Source organism: Zalophus californianus, chromosome 8 (assembly GCF_009762305.2).
Source record: "Zalophus californianus isolate mZalCal1 chromosome 8, mZalCal1.pri.v2, whole genome shotgun sequence".
In the NCBI taxonomy this organism is placed as follows: Eukaryota; Metazoa; Chordata; class Mammalia; order Carnivora; family Otariidae; genus Zalophus; species Zalophus californianus.
The window spans coordinates 39777431-39799276 of record NC_045602.1 but is presented as its reverse complement, the minus strand read 5'-3'; the positions used below and the strand labels follow the sequence as shown (position 1 = coordinate 39799276).

The window sequence follows — 21846 nt, the reverse complement described above, 5'->3', positions numbered from 1 at the left end:
TTTTAAAGGCAAGGGCTGCAGTGGTGTGATGGGTATCCACAGCACCCTGTGTGCCTCTGCACATACCACCCTCTTAACCTGCACACGTACTCCCTCCCCTGCAGGTGAGGGAACAGATACCAGGAGGGGAAATGACAGACCAAATTTTCTGTTTGCAGAATTAAAACTGCCCACCTGATGAACTGCTCTATTTTTACAGCTACACCGTTTCCACTGGTGACTTTTAAAGTGTAAAACATACTACCAGGTTTATATTTACGTGATCTACTGGTTTGCAAAACACTCATTTGATTCCGCCCCCGCCCCACCCCGCATCAATTCTAGACCAGAGGCATGGGGCCACAGCACCAGGCCAGTTAGTGACTGACCACTCAGCTTCTCATCCTTGCTACCTTCCACATTTTTTTAAAGTGTTTTCCCTTTCCTCATAAGCTCAACATTACAAAGATGTTTTTTAAAAGAAAAATGTTAAGACTTTATTCAAGATATATATCAGGCATTATAACAAAACAGCAGAACTTCAACCTTTGGAATACTGTAATTTTACACCCCTTTGATGCACAGTCCAGTATACTATTTTATTACAGATCATTCTATAGGGACTACAGGAATAAACTAGGGAAACTGCACAGTCAGCATCCAGAAGGTCAGCTCTCGTAGTGTGTACTGTTGGAGAAGGAAGCACGTCCTTTTGCCATGTCAAATACTGTGCACGGTGAGGACTAGGGAGATACTCAGCTGTGATCATGGTAGATGAGCACTGTTATCACAAACACACAGACAGTTTACTGTAGAGAACATACATTTCAGAGGCCAGGGGAGCGAGCAAGCTATTCACACAAAGCCAGGAGGGATTATGACGAAGCTCTCCGGGGTCTAAGTACACCACCCCAACTCATCTCAGAAACGGAACAGTCGCCGGATGGCAAAAAAGAGTTATTACATGAAAATTACAGACTTTCAAGCTAGCATTTTGTAAACAGCCTGTGTCTATAAATCAGCAAATTAAAAATGTTCAGTTATATCCTCTAGACAGAACAGCACACCGCCACATGTACACTTGTAGGCATTCACATTTTATGTCAGTCCATACACAAATATACAGCTCGTTGGATAAGTAAACACATTTTGCCAGAAATATGAAAGCTGCTCTCATTTGTACAGTGAGTGTTTTTAAGAGAGAAACCAACTCCCTAATCAATACTTGAAGGAAAAATAGTTACATTTGCATTAAGACAGCAGTTTGGATACCTTTATATTTTTTAAATCTTGAATGAGAAGTAATACAGCGTGTCTGACAGTAGAGTGCTTCCAACGTGTTTTTGGCATAGTTGAGTGCAAACTTGGTAGCTTGTACTTGTTAAAACTTTACGTTGTAAAATGGTGAAAATATAGTTTGTTCATGAAGGATCTCTGCTGCTAAAGGCATTTATTATTCTGGCAAAAAAAAATTTGCTAAAAAGCTGCTTAAGTGAAGCTGTTTCTGATAATTCTGGGTACTCCCAACTAACAGGTAAATACATTTAAAGCATATATTTTTTCCTCTGAAACTATTCAGTGAGCTTAAAGAAACAGATGTTCTGTCCCCCCTAAAGAGTCTAGGTATTGGTGGGTGTGGGGCACAGACAATGAAGAGCCCTCTGAACCACAAATTGGCTTTTAGGTTTGTTTTCCTAAATCCTATTGTAAATTACAAAGTCACCTTTCAACGGAATTGTGGGAAGAAGGGATTTAAATATGCATATCTGGCAACAATCAACTTCAGGTAAAACCCTTTCTCAGGTGGCTAAGATTCAGCCAGTGTGTCATCAGCCGAGACTACTGATGTGTGTTCGCAGAGCTCAGTAACGCAACAGTCTTGAACCGGGCCTGTTTATAGCTGGTTGACAGTAAGTTCTATGTGGTACATAACACTAATTCTCTAGTCTCCAGGGCATATCTATGAACAAACACAATCCAAGTATTATAAGTAACTGGGTTGTGACCACTGCATGCATTACACTGAAAGAAAACACCAACTCTAAGCACAAATACACAAGTCCTACATTTAGGCTCCGCTCTCCCGGGAGGGGTGGGGAGCTACCTCGGGCCAAAATGCTATCTAAACCAGATTCTTCTTTTCAGATAAAGTTCTCAGTCTAAGTAGAGAGTCCCCTCAGCTAGTGCTCTATTCTACTAAGGGATCCTGGCTTGCATAAGACGTCCAGTAAGACACAGAGTGCCCATGAGTGTGCGACTTCTCGCTCACATTCTGAGCAAGCCAGGAAGGAAACAGAAGAGTGTGAGCCCTGGCTGCCCAGGGTGGTGGGCAGCAAGTCAGTCCGTAAAGATCTCAACCTCTGAAACCTTTCTAGAACCCAGCATTTTGACAGGTGTCTCAGATGTATTTGATGGCATATCTGAAACACAGTTTTAGGTTTGGTTTGGTTTGGTTTGGATTGCCTGGTTGGCTTTTGCTTAGTGTTCTCTTAAATCAAGGTGCTCAGATTATAGGCTCCTCTACCTGGGGAAATAAGTCACGGAACCGGTTACTATAAAGCAGAAACAGTCATTTGTCCAGCACTTTTGGAACACTCAAAATGATTCCTCTCAACAGGCCTGTGAGTTCACATCCCCAGGAAGTTTTACCAAGGGTAAGCCACCTGCCTAAGGCTTTGGTAAATCCCTTGAAAAGATTCAGAAGCTCTTAATCCAGAATCCCGGGGGAGACAAGCTTCTTGTGATTTCTCTTATTCTGGGCTGCTCCCCTGGCCTCACTGCACTCATCTCTGTCATTACAATATTGTCTCTTCATGCTAAGCACCTCTGGTGTTTTGACTAATCATCTGTCTGAAAAAGATGGACCATCGTCCTGCAGGAAAAGGGATGTTCTACTGGAGTTGTATTTAGAAGCTTTAGAAGCACATCTGAGACATTCTCTAGAATCAAAATAATTTTTTACATATCTTGTAGTTTTCTTACATATCAGAACCTCTGGCAGCCCTTGCGAGTCCATCAGATTAAGCCAAAAGCCATAAATATGTACATCGTAGTCCAAAGTATTAGTACCAAGAACAAAAAAAAGTTTAAAAAAATTGCTCTGTTTGCATTTACAGGACTAAAAACGAAGTATGCAACAAATAAATTACAAATGTACATCTCAGCAGTGTGAGGGTGATCTCTTATATTTCTAAAAACACACTGCTGACAATCCAATTATGGAAAATTACTACCCTCAGAAGACTTAAAGGTCACCCCCCTCACTACCTTTCCCTTTAACTTCTCCCCAGCAACATAAAGAAAAGGAAAATAAAAGTCTTAAAAGTGTACGAGGGGAGAGAGTAAAGGCTGTGTCTGTGAGGCTGCACACTCAAAGCACACCAGCTTGCGGATTTCTGTGTTATTAGTGACTAGCTCTTTAAGGCAGAGAAGAAACATTCTGTGGGTCCGGTGCTGTTGGCTCATCTCACTCACGTGGTTTCAGTGGCTGAGGATGAGGTACTTTTCTTCCTAAAGTGGGATCGAAGAACTCTAGGCGGTGCCTGGCAGAGAAAACAGAAAAGGCATTCCTCAATTTGGCATAAGTGTGGAACCTTTTGAGGCGAGCACCTGTGTGGGTTTGTGTTGAGACACACAGCTCCTTTGGCCACACGCACACGTGTGTGAGGCAGCTGGCTGGGAATCAGGTTCACATCCCAAGCATCCCATGCTGAGCCAACTCTCCTAAGTCTCCCAAGCAAATGGTTGCACGGAAGGATGACACACCTCTCTTGTTTCTGCCTTGGGAGCAAAATGATCCTAACAAGTGACTCAGCACAGAGAAATGCCTCCCCGTCTCTTCCCTTGTCTTTGTTATTTCCTTTGGAAACCAGCCAATTGTTTCCAGGTATGTGCCTAAAATTTCCATCACCAAGTTCCCAGTCCTCTTTCTGGATGTGAAATCCTTGAATGCACAGCAGGCCACACAGCAAAGGGAAACACTGTCCTTAAGGATAAAGGGCTCCACCTCATCTCCCCTACAAATGGCTATCAAGGCGGGGCGGGGAGAGGGGGGAAGCCCTCCTTCCATGGAACACACAAATCACAGAAGTTACTTCTACAATGAAAGAAAAGGAAATTTTTGTCCTGGTATAGCACTCAAGGGCAGGGACAGAAAGTGGGGGCAGTAACACAACTGGTCCCAAGCTCCCCTCAACCCCTGTCTCAGTCCCCTTCTCTCTACGAACTTCTTTTTCTATAGCACCCTTCTACACCTCTATTCCTTCTGACCTGAAGCCCTTCCCTCCCTTCTCTGTCTTGCTATTTATAGTCGTCTTTAGGACCCAGCTCCGCACAACCCAGACACACATATGCAGGGTCACCTTCTTTGTTCTCCTAGTGTTTCGCACATGCACACGAGAGGACATCAGGGGACTCTGTGCCCTGTCTCCCCCTCCTCACTGTGAACTTTCCGGGCGGCATGCCGCCTTCACCATTTACCAGTAAGTAGCTCAGTGCCTGGAAGGCACACAGAAGGGAGGGAGGGAGAAAGGGAGAGAACAAAGCAGGAAATAGAAAGCTCTGGCCTTCCACATCCTGAGTCCTCAGGACACCTTTTTGACTAGGAAATGTTTACCAGTCACCTCTGGACACGAGTAAAAGAAGAATCAGAGAAACCTAATTTTTAGTTACCTGTCTCAGGCTGTTTAAACAGTAAAGCAGCTTTAACAAAATAAAACCCAAATGGCACAAACCCTCAGGCCCTACAATGTTTGGGGCACCTTCCTTGAGAGAGCTGAGCCCCTACCCCCCATCATGGGGCTGCCCAGGCTGTGACCGAGTGCATGAGCAGAGTCCAAACCCAGTTTTACCAAAACCTCTAACTTCAAAACTGACCCAGGTGTGCCCCACCCCTCCCGATCCACATCACAAAGCAAGGCCCCTGAAGCTCGAGAGACGCCCTCCTGCTGCCAAAACTCGACCCACATCCACAACTGGCCACAGTACATCTATCAGGTATATTTGCTTTGGGTCCTTTTAGAGGGCTGTGGCCTTTCAATAACATTTTATCAGTGTCTGCTTTGTGCTGTCTTGGAGATACAGTGATGAACAGCTTCATTTATAGAAACGTGTCAAATAACACATTTTCTTCCTCTAAAACACACATTTGGGTTGTTTTTCATTCACATATCATCTTGGGTTAGTGGTTGCAAATTTTTAAAATTTTATTACAGGTTCCATATCACTTCTCCTATTTCTAAGTAAAATGAGCAGTCTTTTTTGCCCCTTGGCAAGGATCTGGATGCTACCTAGCGGTTTGTCCTATCTGATGGAGAGAGATCTTCCTACCCCAGGCACTCAGGAGATGCTGGGGGCCCCAAGAGCTGCCACTCCCAGGACCCACAGATCTCCAGGGCAAAGCCCCTGTGCAAACACAACCTCCAACCTGCAGCCCCAGACACCGTGTACCTCCAGGGAGAACTCCGTCTTTCGAGGCGCCTTATACTTGTACATGAAATCCAGCAGATCTTCCTCTTCCTCGTCCGAAAATGCCAATGGGTTTTGGAGCTGGTGGGGCTCCCAAGCCTTCACACCACCCTCATTCACATCTCCCTCAACCACTTAATGTCCATTTACAATCTACACAAAGGAGACAAAGTAGGGAGGGATCAGTGTAGCAAGGAGCAAGGAAGGCCAGGCAAGGTTGGGGTTAGGCACACCACACAACAAGCCTGTTAGGATGACCGCGGTCCCGGTGTCTGAAGAAGCAGCCAGCATCCCCTGGGTCTCGCTGCAGGGCGGTCCCGGGCTGTGAGGGTGCCACTGGAAACCAGCAGGCACTGTGCACAGGAAGAAGCAGAGGCTCCAGAACCTACTGAGGAGCTACCGAGGGACGTGGGGGCACCGTTGCCCCGGAGCGGGGGGAGGAGGACGCTGCCTTAGCTGAGAGGTGTCAAGCCCTGCGGCTGAGACCTGTGATGCCACACCAAAGAATGCTCAGGGAAAGAATCTCCTCTAGAACGGATAACTGCAGTGATTTCAGAGGGGCCTGGCAGCTTCCTCTGTTCCACAGACAAGCTATGTTGACAGTGCCTTACACTCGCATATTCAGCTCCAAGCCTTCTTTGAGACAGGATGTCAAATGCCAGGAAGCCTTACTGAGAGAACCTTAAGCAAAGTTATGTAGAGTTTTTCATTTCAAAGGCCAAGTCCCAGAGAAGCAAAGAAGCCTAGTGGAAAGAGAATCTAGGAATACCCTTCCCCCCCCCGCCAGATGACAGCAAGATCCCTGTTTTAGTCTACCACGATTAAAACCACAGGAAAAACTCCAGAATTAATTCATGTCATTGAAAGCACAGTATTTTTTAAAACATTCAAAGCTTAAGCATATTCCATGTCATCTGGCCAGGTGGTCAGCACATCCCCAGCTTATCTGACACTCAAAGAGATAGCTTTCTATGTTTCATATATTGTTTTTACTTAGAATCACAGACTGTAGACATAGGGGGCCCTCAGATCATTTGGTCAACCACCCGAAGGCCTGTAGAAAGAAAACGGAACTCCTTCTAGAACACCCTGCTACTGCTCCTAAAAACACAGTGAGCCATCAAATGTGTTCTCCCCATCAACAGGGGACTTGCTAGACTATAACACAGCACCAGACTTAACCAGGTGTGTTTAAGCAAAACTAACAATAGACCCTAACCTTGAGCCGCTTTGCCAGGTCCTGCTGCTGTACTCCCGAGCAGCCAGCAGGAGGCAGCACGAGAGCTAGGAGTTGCAAAGCGGACTTGTAGGCGGGGAACGGCCTGCTCCGACAGCGAGCGCCTTGGCAAGGGCCAAGACTTAGATCATTAATCTTCCTTTGATTTCTTTGCTCTGTGCACCCCCCAACCTGGGGGGGGGGCCCTCCATCCCATCCTAGGTGGAATCCTGACATCATCTGAGAGCTTAGTTCTCATCTCAAGTCAGACCTTGACACCGTCCACAGAGAAATTCCTTCTGGACACAGATACCTCTTGCCTGACAGGAGGAAAAAGAAACAGGCCTGCCTAGAGCCCAAAGACCTCAGACGAGGGCAGAAACCACAGAAGCAGCCTGGCCAGCTCGACCCCAGCGCGAAACTGGATCCTGGGAGTAGGCTTGGGGACTGGTTTGAGTCTGCACCTCTGTTCCCTCCAAATCTTGGTCGCGGGCTTTCCCTGTGCTGTTGCTATCCACTCCTTAATACTCTTATCACCCCAGAGACAACCTTTGGGGGGAGTGACTCTCATGCAAGTTCATGGCCACAGCCACCACCTCCAAACCTCCGGTGATGGCAGCCAAGGCCTTGAGGCTGCAGAGCTGTCAACCTAGTGCCCAAGACTGGGCAGCCTTGAGGAAAGTGCAGGAGTCCCTGCTGTCTGCCCCAGCCTCCGCTGACATTCTATATTAGCAAATGCATCAGCAGGACTAAGGACGCTAGTGGGCGCTCCACCTCTTCTCCCTGTGGGGAGGGCAGGGAGGAAGAACCCTTGGAGGCCTGAGTAGATGCTAGATGCATCTGCACTGAGCCCGACGCCTACCCCCGCCTCCCGTAGTGCCAAACAACCCCAGGTTAGCAGACACATCCCACACAGCACACAGTAGCGGAAGCCATTAATGGAAGTCAGCAAACGTGTTGAAGAAGAGCACACCCATCTGGAACACTTACATCCACGTCCCCGACAGCCACCGAGGAAAAAGAAAACAATATTCTGTTAGGGAAAGGGTCTTTGGGGATGCAACTCACACACGTGTGAGCGTGTGTGCATACGCGCAGGTGCACGCACAGCCATACACTCCCTCCCTCCTCACGTGCTCAACCTTGGACAGCTCCTGCTGCCGCCGGAGGCAACACGCAGCCCCAGAGCCGTGCTCATGGCCAATGCAATTCTCTCTCTCCCTCTTTCAGGACTGGGAGTAAAAGGCATGACTTTGCTTTTTAAAATGATGTCCCACACACTGGATTTTTTTTTTTTTAAAGAAAAACGTACACCTCTATGACTAATTCTGAGCAGTAATACAGACTTGAGTTCTATATTACATCAAGGCAGGTAGAGAGAAGAGGCAGGAAAGAGAGATCATAATAATCATAATAGAAAGAGACCCGTGCCAGAAATGGCAAGGAATCGACTGACAGAGGGGCAGGAATGGAACCGAAGTCGGGAGAGAATGTTCTTTTGGGGTCTGAGATGCACAGATGAAAATCATCTCAAGGGACCAGAAGGGGTCCTCTGACCAGAGTGTCTGTGACCCCCTGAACTCCTCTCCCACGGTGTCACTGCCTGAGAGTGGCCTCCAGCCCCCCAACACCATCTGCTGACACTTCACACCTGGCACCCTTCGCTTGCAGAGCCGGCCACACTTTATGGAGGAGGGGACAGAGGCCTGCAGAGCTCAGGGACTTTCCCACCAGCACAGAGGGACTTGGTGTAGACCAGCCTGGCTCCTTGCAAGCAGACCGTGGGGAGACTGGAAAGTGTGGGGAGAACTCTGGGGCAGTGGGTGTTAGAGGGTGCAAGAAAGGGAGGGCTGGGGCAAAGCCTCCCAGATCACAGCTCTGAGCAGTCACCTGAGGCCCCACCCAGACGAGAGGGGAGCTGAGCGAGTCCAGCACCACCTCCAGTCCCTCATGTGTCTAGTCAAGGTTAGGGAAACAGCAGGAGCAGAACATGGCCAACCACGGCATGACGATGGCTGCACCAAGCCATCACTCGCTCACAGGGAGGGCGGGAGCCGGAGTCCCCGTTCAGGACCGGGACACCCCAGGCCCCTCCCTGCTCCCGGAGGTTTCCTGGCTGCCGCGGGCTGTAACAAAAAGCCTTTTCACAACCACACATTGAGGTGGGGAAGCAGGATCTTTACGTCTATTTTACGATGAGGAAATTGAAGCTCAGCGTGGTTAGGTGGTTCACGCACAGTTACATAGCTAGTAAGTGGCAAAGCAGGACCAGGGCTCCCTTAGCTGCACCTGGACTAAGACCCCTGGAACTACGGGGCTCTGTCACTTCCCAGGACCTGGGTAAGCTCCTGTGTCCTCATCACCAGAGCACCAGGAAATATGACCCTGCAGTGGTTTCAAAATATCTCCACACATTCTCTGATACTCCTTCCTTCAAGAGGTGGAGATTAATTTCCCTGCCCATGAATGGGGGCTGGACCTAATGACTCACTTCCAACAAACAGAAGAAGGCCGAGGTGGTGGTGTGTGACTTCGAAGACTGGGTCCTAAAACATACTGTGGCTTCCCGCGTGTCCTCTCTCTACTGGATCACTTACTCTGGGTGAAGCCAGCTGCCATGTCGTAAGGACGCTCAAGCAGCCCCAGAGAGACTCATGTGGTAAGGACCTGAGCCTGCAGCCAGCAGCCATGAGAGAGCCATCTTAGAGGTGGATCCTCAAGGCTCAGTCAAGCCTTCAGATGACTACAGCCCCGGCTGACATCTTGACTACAACTCTTAATAGACCCTGACCCAGAACCACCTAGTTAGGCAGCTCCTGAATTCCTAGTCTGCAGACACTGTAGGATAACACAGGTTTGTCATCTTAGGGATTTAACCTCCTTACTCCTCCCCACAGACTACGCAGCTGAAAGGGAGCCCCAAGGTCAGGCGCCAGCTTCCGGTTAGAACCTCCTCCTGAGGAGAGCGTCCAGCGCGCTGCACAGAGGCTGGCAGCCTACTCACCTTTCCGGGTCCTGCAGGTGGAGCAGCAGGTACACACTGTAGGGATGGGGGACATCATCAGGGATATCCCTCACTCGACAGGAACCAGCCCCAGGAAACAGGGAGGCCCCAGTGAGGTGTGGGAATTCCAGTGGGTTCAATATAGGGGTCCCAGGCATGTGGGTCTCTGCAGAGACACCAAGGTTGGGGAGGAGATCATTCCAGGTTCAGCTTCCTCTCAGGTGCTAGAAAATACCCTTGCCTGGCCCACAGGGGTCTGGCCTTATGTCCTCTAAGAAATAATTCCCACCGCACCTGCCCACACACCTGTCCTCCTCTCGACGCCTTCCAGTTCAGAATGACGTCCAGGAAACCTTCTCAGACTGACCTCTGACTCTCCAGAGTGCTTAGTGCTTAGTGTCAGTCATTTGGCTGTTGCCTTGCAAACTCCACTGGTCTCGGTGCACATCTGGGGCTTGGTATACAGTAGGTGCTTACTAAGTGCATGCTGACTGTCTCCACATTCATGGAAGGTAAGGATCATTCTTTTAACACCCTCTGCACCCTTCCCAGGGTTCAATGCCAAGCTTTCAATAAACGGGGCCTAACAAAATTCTGTCAGGAGGGCGATGTGTTCCTGGAGAGTCCATATTATTCCACACCACGGGCATGTATTTTTATTTTACTTATGCTGTTACATAATATCTCACTCTGCTTTGTGCTTTTCTCACTAGGCATCATGTATTCGAGATCCGCCTGGATGTACATTGAGACCGTGGCCTCCCACGGCTGCATACACCTCCGCGGGGTCCAGTACCGCCTCCGACCTGTCCCGCTGCCAGGCTGCCTTCAACAGCTGCCGTCCGTCTGGGGTTGCAGATTTTCTTGTTTGCTCTCCTCCCAGCCCTCACACATAGGCTGAGTAGGGATGACGGTACCCTCTTCTCAGAGGAGAAAGCTCAAGGGAACTGTGCTCGTCTTCCGTGCCCAGGTCAAATTCTCCTGTAGCGACCGCCTGGGGTATCTTTCTGAGAAAGGGTTGGAGGCCGAATCAAGGCCCCGGGCAAACAAATGTGGCAACTGCCTGGCAAGGTCTGCCTCGCTCGCACTGCATCTGCTGCTCTACACAGGCCCACGGTCGCCCTGCCAGGATGGGAGCCCAGACTCGGGCCCCAGCCGACCTCGCCTGGGGAGGGAGGGGACACAAGCCCTTTGTAGCTGGGCCTCCCTTGCCAGACTTCCTTCCAGGCACCTCGATCCCCAACTGCCCCCGGAGCCTCTGATCTGGGTACTTCTACCCCATGCCCAGGCACTGGGTCATCTTTCACCTGTCTCTCTTCCTGAAAGGACTTTTATTTTAGGCCCCAGAACAGCTGGAGTGAGTACCACATGGTCCCTGCCCTCCCTGCTGGGTCAGCACCTCCCTTCTCTGGCCCCTGGAATCACAGGTGCTGTGGCCAAGGGTGAGCAGCGGGGAGCACAGCGTCATGTTGCAGCATCGTGGGTTCTCTGCTTCTCCGTGAGTTCCACGGGCTCAGCCTGAGTCCCGGGTGCAGCGGAGGGCATCGCTGCTAATGGGAGGCAGCAGGGCCAGCACCGAAACAAAGCATCCCAGACCCGTGTCTGTCTAGTGCTGGTCTGGGGCCATGGTCAAAGCCCAGGAGATGCTTTCCATCGCCTTCAGACCTTACCAGACTTCTCCCTTTCCCATGTTCTGAGGCTGTCCTGAATCATCCACCAAGGAGAGGTCTAGGCAGGAGGCCTGGATCTGGTATTGTGTGGCCTTGGCACAGTACCTGACCTCTCTGAGCCTACTTCCTCTACCTGGTTCACTTTATAGTGACAACATAGTCTTAGAGGGCAAGGGACTGTGGGGCTGCTGAGGCCCGCTTGCTGGCCAAAGCAGGAAGACCTCCCTAGAGCCTCAGTACATGACCATTCAACTTTGGTTTGGGCCCTTCCAATGTCAGGGACCTCGCAAGGCAGCCTGTTTCTCTCCTGGACACTTTCCTATTAGAAAGTGCTCTCATGGGTAAGTTAGATAACAATGGGAACAATAAGAGGAGCTACTACATAGAATACCAGGTGTGATCCTAAGCACTTTCACATGGATTATCTTATCTGAATCCCCAAGACACCCCTACAAATGGGTGTTGTCATCCCTCGTGTACAGATCCAGAATCTGAGGTTCAGAGAGGGTAAGAGCTTGCCCAGGCCACACAGCTAGTAAGCAGCTGTCCCCTTGGAACTTTATCCAACTTTATCCCATTGGTTCTTGCTCTGCCTTCTGAGCCTCACAGAATTGGGGCCTGTTTTTCTTCCAAATAACAGTTTTCATTTGAAGCTCTATAGCCAATGAGCTGACCAAAGGTGGAGGTGATACCTAATTCCAGTTCCTATCCCTTTTTCTGAGACAGTGCCCAGTAGGTCAGAAGCTGTAGATGCCCAAGGAAACCTAGGCAGCCAGAGGATGAGCACCCAGAGGGCACTGGCCCAGGAGTCAGGAGGCCCCAGGAGAACGCCAATCAGTGGGTGACCCTGGTGACAGTTCCCTTCCCTGGGCTTCTGTCTCTTCATTGGTAAAACCTGAGGGTTAGACTGAATGATCCTGAGGTCCGTTCCTGCCTGGCCTTCTGGGATTCCATTCTAAACTCCCCTGAGAGGGTTCACTTAGGAGATACCCCCCATCCCGAGGTGATCCTCACTGCTGTGGCCAAGCTTCTACCTTCCCAACCCTGCCAGAGTTAAACCATCTCCCCTCCAACAAAAAAGCCACAATCTTCACACGTGGGGCCAGGGTAAAGTGGGATATTGCTGAGAAGGGAGGAAACTGATGGACACCTGGCCTGGCTCTGAGCTGTTCTCCTCTCCCTGGCAGGGCACATGAGTCCTCATTCCTAGGGCAGCCACAGGACCTCTTCTTTCCCATCCCTGTCCAAGACCCCCAAAAGTCCGGTGGAGTCCTTGAGGCTTGGCGCCCAGACACCTCCTGCAGGCTGCAACTCCCAGCACAGGTAGCTTGCGTGGCCCTGTTTCTATGTTTAAGAGCAGGGCAGCCACCAGGCATATGTCACAGACACAGGCTCCAAAAGGGTGGTCCAATTCCCATCCATGAGGCTCAATTTTCCGCCAAAGGTGAGGAGTCGAGGTGGCAATCCAGAACCGGCCCCTGTACCCCCTTCACCATTAACCCGGCAGTGCTCAGCTCCTGAGAGCCAAGGGCCCTGGAAGGTCTCCAAGGAATGGTCTGGGAAGATGTGAATCCTGGCCCAGCTCCCTACCGCCTAATCCATGCCCCTGCCCTCCATAAGCCTGAAACCCACTAATGGGTCAGACACCAGTGGGTTCCAAATGTGGCTGCACCTCACCACCATCACATATCTGGGTCTTGTCCCAGATTTAGTGGGACCTCCGGGGATGGGCCCAGGACTCTGCATGTTTAACGAGGCCCCCAGGTCAATCCTAATACAAGTAACCTGAGACATCGGGGATACAGGTGGGGTTTCCATAAAGCTGTGGCCTCCACGGGAATCAGACCTCGGAGCTAGTGCAGCCCTTGGCACGTAGTGGCTGAGGGTGTGGCATGGTGAATGGGCTCAGGGATGGGAGGACACGGTGGAGGGAGAGAGAGAGGGCAGGGAAAAGGGACCACAAGAGCTACAAGCCCTGGGTGGGTAGGAGGAGACACTCAGGTGCAGGTAAGCCCTCCCGGGAGTACAGGGTCAGAGAGGAAGAGAGCAGAGAAAGCTGCCTTGGCCCAGGGCCAGCCAGGCCTGTTGCCTCCAGGCTTGGTTCAGGCACTATTCCCCAACCACCCCCAAACCCTCAGATCATCAGATGGAGCAGGCAAGACCTTTGGTGCAGATGGCCTAATCCTGCCTGCCCCTGATCAGAGTCCTCAGGCCAGCCTCCCATCCTGGCCCAAGTGGTGCTCTGCCTCTCGGCAGGCCTGGCACGATCGGACGGACATCTGTGTGGACGGCAACTCCAGGTTACACGGCACGTGGTGTGGACCGGGCCGCTCGCAGTGAAAGCAAGGCCTAGAAACTGGGAAGGGGGAGGAGTGAAGGACACCTACCTGAGCTGCCAGCGCTCTCAGAAGCGCTCCTGGACATCTTGGGCTGGCCGTGTTTGCTGCTGGCTCGCCCAGACCCCGGTGGGGGGGGGCTGGAGGGAGCAGGGGCACCATCACCCCTGATGGTGGTGAGGTCCTGCATGCTGAAGCTCCGGAGTCTCTCCGATAAGGCACCCTGTCCCTGGATACAACACAGGAGGGGGCACGCGTCAGAGGTCTGCCCCACACCGCACAGGCAGTTGTGGGGGGCAGACACCACAAAAGGGGATTCTGACAGTCAGCCAGGTGGAACTCAAGAGCTGGAAGGACTCTGCAGAGGGGCAGGTGCCTGGTGGACTTGCTGGGAGCACTGAGAGGCTCAAGGCCCAGAATGTTCCAGGGCCTCCTGTGGGTCTCAGTAATTGTTCCTCTGGCTCCCGGCTCCTTCATGTCCTTCAGATGCCCCCCATCGCAGGATGAGCTAGAGCCGGGGACAGACCCAGGGCCAAGGGGATAATTGTTGCCTGCAGTTCCTGCTCTTGAGGGGTTGTTTGCTGCTTCTCTGGCTTGACATAAATAAAAATCCCTACATAGCCACATTTTGCTCAGTTCCCAGTACACAAGGATCTGGTCAGAAAGAGCAAAACATAATCATCTATGTGCTCAGTCCTTACTCTTTTCCAAGGAAATAATATTCAGCCAGTATTTTTTAAAATGTTTGACAATAGCAATTTCTCTTATCTGTTCATGTTACTGTTTATGAGGCACATTTACTTCCATTCTCGCATTTGAGCTTCATAAAATACCCAAAAGGTAATGAATCAGGAAGGGGAAAAAAATGATACTAAGAAAAAAAAAAAAACTCTGCTGACTATAACCATTTCATATTCTGAGAGAGTCACAGAATTCATCTCAGGGGAAAATTATTCTTTTGTTTAGGAAAGCAAGATCAATCCATTATACTTATGAAAGGGAAGGTCCTTGCTGTCTGGGTGAGAGAATCTGTGTCAGAGTGAAACGGATCACAGTGAAGCCTCAGGGAGAGCGGCTTTCCCTCAGGGGCGCCTCAGGGGCTGGAGAGGGAGCTTGTGTTTGGGGGAGAAGGAACCTGAGAGGGGAATGGGCTCTGGTAGGAGACTGGGGTTATTGAGAATTGGGTTGGGATTGGAGCAGAAGGAGCCAGGCAAGTAACCAGCAAGCAAATGGATGAAGTTTGGTGTCGTCAGAAATACTGAAGGACCTGCAGACTTCCCATGGGTACATGGGACAGCAGGGGAAGGGGGAGGAGGTATTCTGTTTGGATAATGAAGGAAAGAGTGGTTCTAGAGAGCTAGAGGACTTGGGGACAATAAGGCACGACAGATCGAACAGAACCAACAGATCAGCACAAAATCAGTGAGAACAGCTAACAAGAGGGCTCTGGATTGGGGGTGGGATTGATGAAACAAACAAGCACCAAAACAGCTTGGTGGGACGCTTTCAACATGGCAGAGGGTTTGGAGGACTTTTTTCATTTTACTTAAGGAGGAAAAAAAAAAAAGGCAATGAAAAAGGCCAACAAAGCACAGCAGTCCATAGAAGTGACTAGTCAAAGAGCCAGTCAGATAAAGGAGCAAATGCAGAATGAGTTCGTTAGAGGGAAGGGGGGAAACAAAAGGAGCTTGCAGACAGGTCTAGAAGAAATGTCAGAATAAAACAAAGATGCATGAAAATATGAAAAAGATCAGTTCTACCAAAGATATAAAAACATCTCTAGGAAACTAACAGCAAAAAGGAAAACTGTTTAAGTAATCAAACAGATACAATTCAAATTGTAAATCCAGGCAAAGGGATGTCTGATGTAAAAAAGAGATGGAAATCCCCCTGGTAGCCTCAGATACCACACTGCACGATGGTGGCCAAGGGGTCTGAGGGCTCACCTTCTAGACATTAACAGTTGGGTGGTCTGTGCCACAAAAACCAGGTGGGAGTAGCTGCCCAGTATAATCCCCTCCAAAACCTATCAGCCAATGACCCACTTGGAAGCATTTTAGGGGACATCGAGAACTTAGAAGAAATGAGAGGACTAAAGGACAAAAACGGACTCTGAAAAGAGGAGAGAAATACTGCTGTGGACAGTGGAGTCATTCAGCGTTAGGTTCACGCCCAAGAAGACCACTCACTGGCTCGCTTTCAGTCTTCCTCCCGTTCAGTTACTTCTGTTCAACAATTATTTATCAAGGACAAGTTCTCTGGGCAAGACAGTGTGCTAGGTGTTCTTAGGAAACACCAAATATACAGCTCGATTTCGGACAAAATGTAAAAAGACAAATGTACAAATAACCACACAGAGCTGCCGTACCAGAAGCTACAGAAAGTGAAGATTAAGAGCAAGGGTTCTAGAATCAGACTAGAGTCAAATTACAGCCGTATCACTAATAGCTGGGTGACCTTCACCTCTGTCCACCCCTCAATATTCTCTGCCAAGGAGCATCCACATGATGAGGATTACATGAGTTTATGCCCAAATACTATCCATTATAAAGCCCAATGCATAGTAAGTGTTCAAAAAATGCCAGTTATGATGGTGATGGTGATGATGATGATGGTGACAGTGAGGAGGATACTGTTGCCTGAGACACACAAGTTGTTGTCAAAATAAAAAATCAAAAGAGAGCATCTGGCCAAAAGGACACGGAGGGGCTTCATGACCCCAAGCCCAAATAAATGGCCGGGGACGAACTCCATCAATGTGTCTAGCAGCTCTTGCAAAATGCTCAGCAATGTATCTGAGAGCATGCAGCAGCGGACACCGTACATGTCCTTTTCGGCAAAGCACTCAGTTCCACTCCCAGAAGCCAGCCAGCCAGCCTAGCTCCAATATCACGAGCATCATGAAGACTGGAAGTGGCAGAGGTTAGGAAAGAAAAAGGGATAATAGTCGCTCTGTATCAACACAGTCCTGACTCAGGCAACATCACAGCAGCATGGATACAAGATCTCGAAAACAAATTAGCCTTTATCTGTCAAAACAATCTGAAATGGTTAGAATTGATATGGTTCTCTCATTTGTAAACCTCTCAGCCCTGCTCAGGCTCCTCTCCAAACCTCACTGCCATTCGCTTTCCACAGACCCCAATCCACGCTGCCACTTTGGCTCTGCTCTGAAGAACCTCCATTTTATTATTCTGGGAACAACCAAGAATTGTTCACTGGTACTCCGCAAAATTGGGCTTCCTATTTTGTGAAAATAAAGTTGGATCCCCTAAGTTTGTTAAAGTTTAATGCCATATTCTCCATAATTCAATGAGCCACATTACAATATTAAGGCCTTTGAGGTCCTACAGTGTTTCAGGTTCACTCACTGTATCTCAAACGAATTTGCCCACAGTGGGTTATACTGTTAGTTGGCCATCCAAAAGTCATCCCCAACCCCATTCTTGACATGGTTAAAACAAACAAACAAACAAAAAACAGATTTCCCAATTCCCCCTTGTAGCGATGGATGGCTATGTGATGTAATTCTGCCCAATGTAAGGGGAGATCTGCTAAGGGATTTCTGGGGAAGGTATTTTCTCTTGCTAAGAGAAGAAAGGCCTGACCCTGCTCCCTGTTTTCTGCCTCTGAGCATGGTGGAGCTGCCATCTTGTGACTAAGAGACTCATAGAAACATCCATCCAGAGCCTTGACATCACTTCCTCACTAGAATAATGACAGCACCCACTTACTCCTAGACTTCTTGTAAATGACTTTAATCAATTTCAAGACGTACATATTTTTCTCATCTCTGAGATGGGGGTGTGTCTTACAATTATTGTTGCCTTGATATCTATCACTGTCATTGTCTACATATGAATGCATTTGGTTATTATTCCTCATGGCATGGACTGGACAACTGAACTGAACCACAAACCATTAAGAACCACGTGAAGAAGAAATAGGAGTCCCGGTTGTCTGAAACACATTCCACTGACACCTCTGGTAAGATCAAGAAAGTGGCAGCATCCAACCTGGCAGAATGGGTATCGGCAGCGTGGATGAAAATCCCAGAGACAAGAGCTCTGTATCACCAGTGCTCTGGAAGGCAGTGATATGACATAGTCATAAAGGGATATGGAGGAGCTCAGCTGAGAAGTGATTCAGAAGAGTCAGACTCAGAAAGTGAAGAACTAAGGTTAGGAAGACCTCAACCAACTGATTGTGCTTATATGTTCCTTTTAATGTATGTACAAAAGTGACACACGAAGAATCTATGTCTAAACTAGTCTAAAAGAGTCCTTTTGATAAGCAGAAGTAAAAATTCTAAACACAAAAGCATTCTGTCCTAATTTAATTGGCAATATCTTCTTTCTTAGAGGTACATAAGATAACAGTATATCTTAGAAACCACAGCATTTTAGGTTCAATGCAATATGGTTGCACTTCTCCGTGAAGTTTTCTCTGACCAGCTCAGCAACCTGACATAGGCTCTCAGTGCAGTCTGGGATTCCCTGTAGCATGTCACACAATTATATTTAACTACTGCTATTGTTTGTTGGTTTGTCTTCTCCTCTAGACTGTTTGTTTTATTTACTAGTGCAGCCTTGGTGTCTGCCTCTCTGTCTGATACACAGTAGGGGTCAAGGAGTTCAATGAAGGAACATACGGCCATTTACTGAGCAATCCCCTCAGTAACGTGCAGCAACAGGAAATCCCCACCTCCACCCAGTGCATTGGCCAGGGTCCCAGACCGGAAGGAGCATCCTGTGGAGCAGGGACTCGAGCTCTGTCCTCAAGGAGTGTATGAGAAATGCCAGAGGGCTGGCGGGTGCAAAGGTCAGAGAGGCCAGGCTTACCACAGGAGACCACACATGACCTGGCCTTGGAGGACGTGGGTAGGTGAAGATGGGGGCCAAGTGGAAGGAGAAGTAGATTTCTTGGTCACCCTCCACTCAGAGCTGCCACTTCATTCTGTGCCAGAGGAGGTCTGTGCAGTTTTGTCTGCTAAGGAGATGGGGCTATCACCCTTATCCTGGGTTAATGGCCAAATGAATGCATTGGTGAAAGTGCCTGCTGAAAGGTCACAGGTTTCTTTTAAAGCAGCCGCGCCAGTGGAGGACAGGGGCAGGAGTACGACCAACTCTTCACTGCATGCCCTCTTCTGTGCTTTTAGGATTTTATACCATAAACGTGTATTACCTTTAAGAAATCATTACCAATTCATTTTCAGAACACTCACAGCACTTTCCCAAGATGGCCTTGAGGACCCATTTTTGTAAATACAGGGCTTGCGTGATGCTGACAAATGCCACCTAGACCAAAAAAGAATGACACGGAACTATTTTTTAAAAAATAAATGAGAACAGAGAAGGAAGAAGTGGTGTCTCTAGACAGTGCAATGTATTCACTGTCCAGCTCCGAGAGCCTAGACTCAACTCTGCTATGAGGGGCCTTGACCAATTCACCTTGGTCTTTCTCAGCCTTGCAACCTCATTGAGAAATTAAAGCACTGAACAAGATTCCCTTCCAACTGGAAACTTCTGAGTTCAGGAATCTACGACCCTCTTCTGTGGCTCATTATCTGGCTCTGATTGCAATTCCAAAATAAGGGATTCTAGAATTATTTGAAAATCTCTAAAATAAAAGTTGGGTCTCCCATGGCAACTCTGATGGATGAATAGATTCCAGCGTGTGTGTGTGTGTGTGTGTGTGTGTGTGTGTGTGTGTGTGTGTGTTTAAAGTCCTGTATCAACTTCCTCCCCAGCCAACACTCAGTTTAGAATATGAGCCATAGGAAAAGCTAAGAATGCTAGGTCAGCCTACTTCAGGTACATTTGAGCCTGTCCCTGGGGCTGTCATACCACATGTCAGCACTGTCCTTACCAGCCCACCTCTGGAAGAGTCTCTCCAAAGGCTGTCATCATGGGACTGAGAAGGGAGACATACTCAGCCTTCCATGAGAACAAATCTCTTACTTACCTATAATCTCTTGTACTCCTGACTTCTTCATTCCCTATGGTGTTATAAGCACGTCTACCCAGTTCTGTTATTGTTGCTTGTTTACATGTTGTTTGTTTTCACAGACCCAGTTGGCTGCTTTCTGGGCATGTAAACACAATATGGCCTGGGGGTTCTTTCATCGGTGCTCCTAGAACCCCCAGAAATTCCACAGATGTGCCTGGGGACAAGGGAGGGTAATCCATTCCTAATTCTTTAATCTTTATTTTCTAACTAAAACTCCTAGAAAATAAGACTTCAAAAGGTAAACTGTGTCACTGAACTTTCTATTAATATGAGATCTTTAATCTCTCCCTCAATTGGTAAGGAATGAGAAAGCCACTTAGCCAACACACACCAAATTCTGTATGTTTTAATGTTTTTCTTTTTTAATTATCTTTCTTTAAAGTAAATTCTACCCCTAACGTGGCCCTCAAACTCTCAACTCTGAGAACAAGAGTTGCGTGCTCTACGGACTGAGCCAGCCAAGTGCCCATTTTGATGTTTTTCTTAGTCAGGGGAGGGGGTGTGTTCCTGGAAAACCCAGACCTTTAATAATCTGGCATTCCAAGTAAAACAATTTACCATTAATAGGATGCCTGCCATTAGGGCCCACAGAGCCCGGATTCAACACAGCAGCTAAGCTTGGCTGCAAGCCCTTGATGAGGTCCTCTTTACCAGAGAGACACACCAAGTCACAGGGGAAGGCTCCAGCAGAGCCTTCACAGATATCGAATGCCTGTAACTGATGACAAAGAGAATAAAGACAATAGGTTTTAGTGAGTCAGGCAATTGATAAGAAAGCCACCAGCATAACCACATTTCCCACTGGTAATTCAAAAAGAGAGTTAGTGCTTCCTTCTAAAGGGCTACCCACCTCGCTGACAGAGTTAACCTCTATAGCTACACATGCTCCACATCACTGCCAAGCAGGCTCCTTTTCGACATGCTGGATGAAGATGGGGCGCCTTGATGGTGACATAGCGTTAGATTAACAAACAAAGGAGAAAGAAACAACGAGACAGGATTTCTCCCACAACAGCATCAATCATCAGATTCAACTCATTCTCTCGGCATTAAACAAAGAAAAAAAAAAAACAAAACTCAAGTAAGTTAATCACATGTTAGCTGCTACCAAATTAACACAAAAAAGAGGCTCTGGAAGGATGCTGAAGTGGGACTGGCTCTGGGATTAATACACACATACACACACAGGTGTCGGGAGAAGAAACACCTGGCTTGGATCCAGACCATGGGTTGGTGGTGGGCAGAGGGGGCTGCTAGCCTCTCTACCTGACTGGATCGGTTTGGAGTTAGTCACATCTCTCAACGGGGTTACCTGCCCTTCTCTGAGGTCCAAAGAGGAGACAAAATGAAAGAGTCGAGCCACCTGACAAAGGGGAAAAGAAAAAAAAGCCATGGGCACCAAGCCTACAAAACCGGGTTGAAGAGCGCCATGCTGTCTTCACCTAGGACACTCGCTCACTCGCTCACTTTCTCACTCACTCGCTCACTCGCTCACTCCTTTCTTTCTTCCTCCATTCACAGCAGATGCAGAGGGAGTGTTGACAAAGCTCCGTGTGAAGCCCCACAGAGGAACAAAGATGAATATGAAACATGATACAGGATTCCTACTCCCAAGGAGCTCACAGTCTAGCCCGGGGCATCTAGACACAAATGCACACAAGGCAGCAAATGACAAAGATGACACAACGTGGGGCTGACTATCAGGGGAGGGAGAGAGGGCAGCTGGCTGACACCTGGTGGAGCTTGAACTTGAGTGAAGCCAGGGCTGCAGCATCCGAAAGAAAGGGGAAGGATACTGTGGCCTGGCCACCTGAGTCAGGCCCGTACCCCGGTGATAGGGTTTCAGGGTCACCAGCAAGGACTCTTCACACACAGCTGATGTCCCTGCCCTCACATGTACAAGTCCACCACCGAGTCCCAGCTGTGAAGCTTTTCCTGGTCCAAGCTTCCTCCTTGGAGAGGCAAAGGTCCTGAGGGAAGGGTGATGTGGTAGAGGATCCCTCCTCCTGGGCGGGGAGTGGAGGGGACACAGGAGGGATGTTGCCAAAGGACAATGAGGGGGAGAAAGGACTAGGGTCGGAGGGGGAAGGGCATCCCCATTTGTTCCACCGTTAGTGAGAAGTAGAGCTAGAGTTGTATTTGCAAATATGCCCACATTATCGTAAA

General features: G+C 48.8%; 1 protein-coding gene across 2 annotated transcripts in view; it reads right to left on the bottom strand.

Annotated features, from left to right (window-relative positions):
- Nucleotides 1-295: 295 nt before the first annotated feature.
- REEP1 (receptor accessory protein 1) overlaps nt 296-21846 on the bottom strand; it is a 101188-nt gene continuing 79637 nt past the window's right edge. The window contains exons 6-9 of one of the 2 annotated variants that reach the window (XM_027624100.1): nt 13723-13900; nt 9666-9701; nt 5428-5579; nt 296-3521 (exon numbers count right to left, since the gene is read on the bottom strand). In XM_027624100.1, coding sequence (XP_027479901.1) covers nt 3450-3521; nt 5428-5579; nt 9666-9701; nt 13723-13900 — 438 coding nt within the window. In that variant the 3' untranslated portion in view covers nt 296-3449. The remainder of the gene's footprint in view (nt 3522-5427; nt 5580-9665; nt 9702-13722; nt 13901-21846) is intronic. The other variant, XM_027624101.1, reaches the window with a different exon arrangement.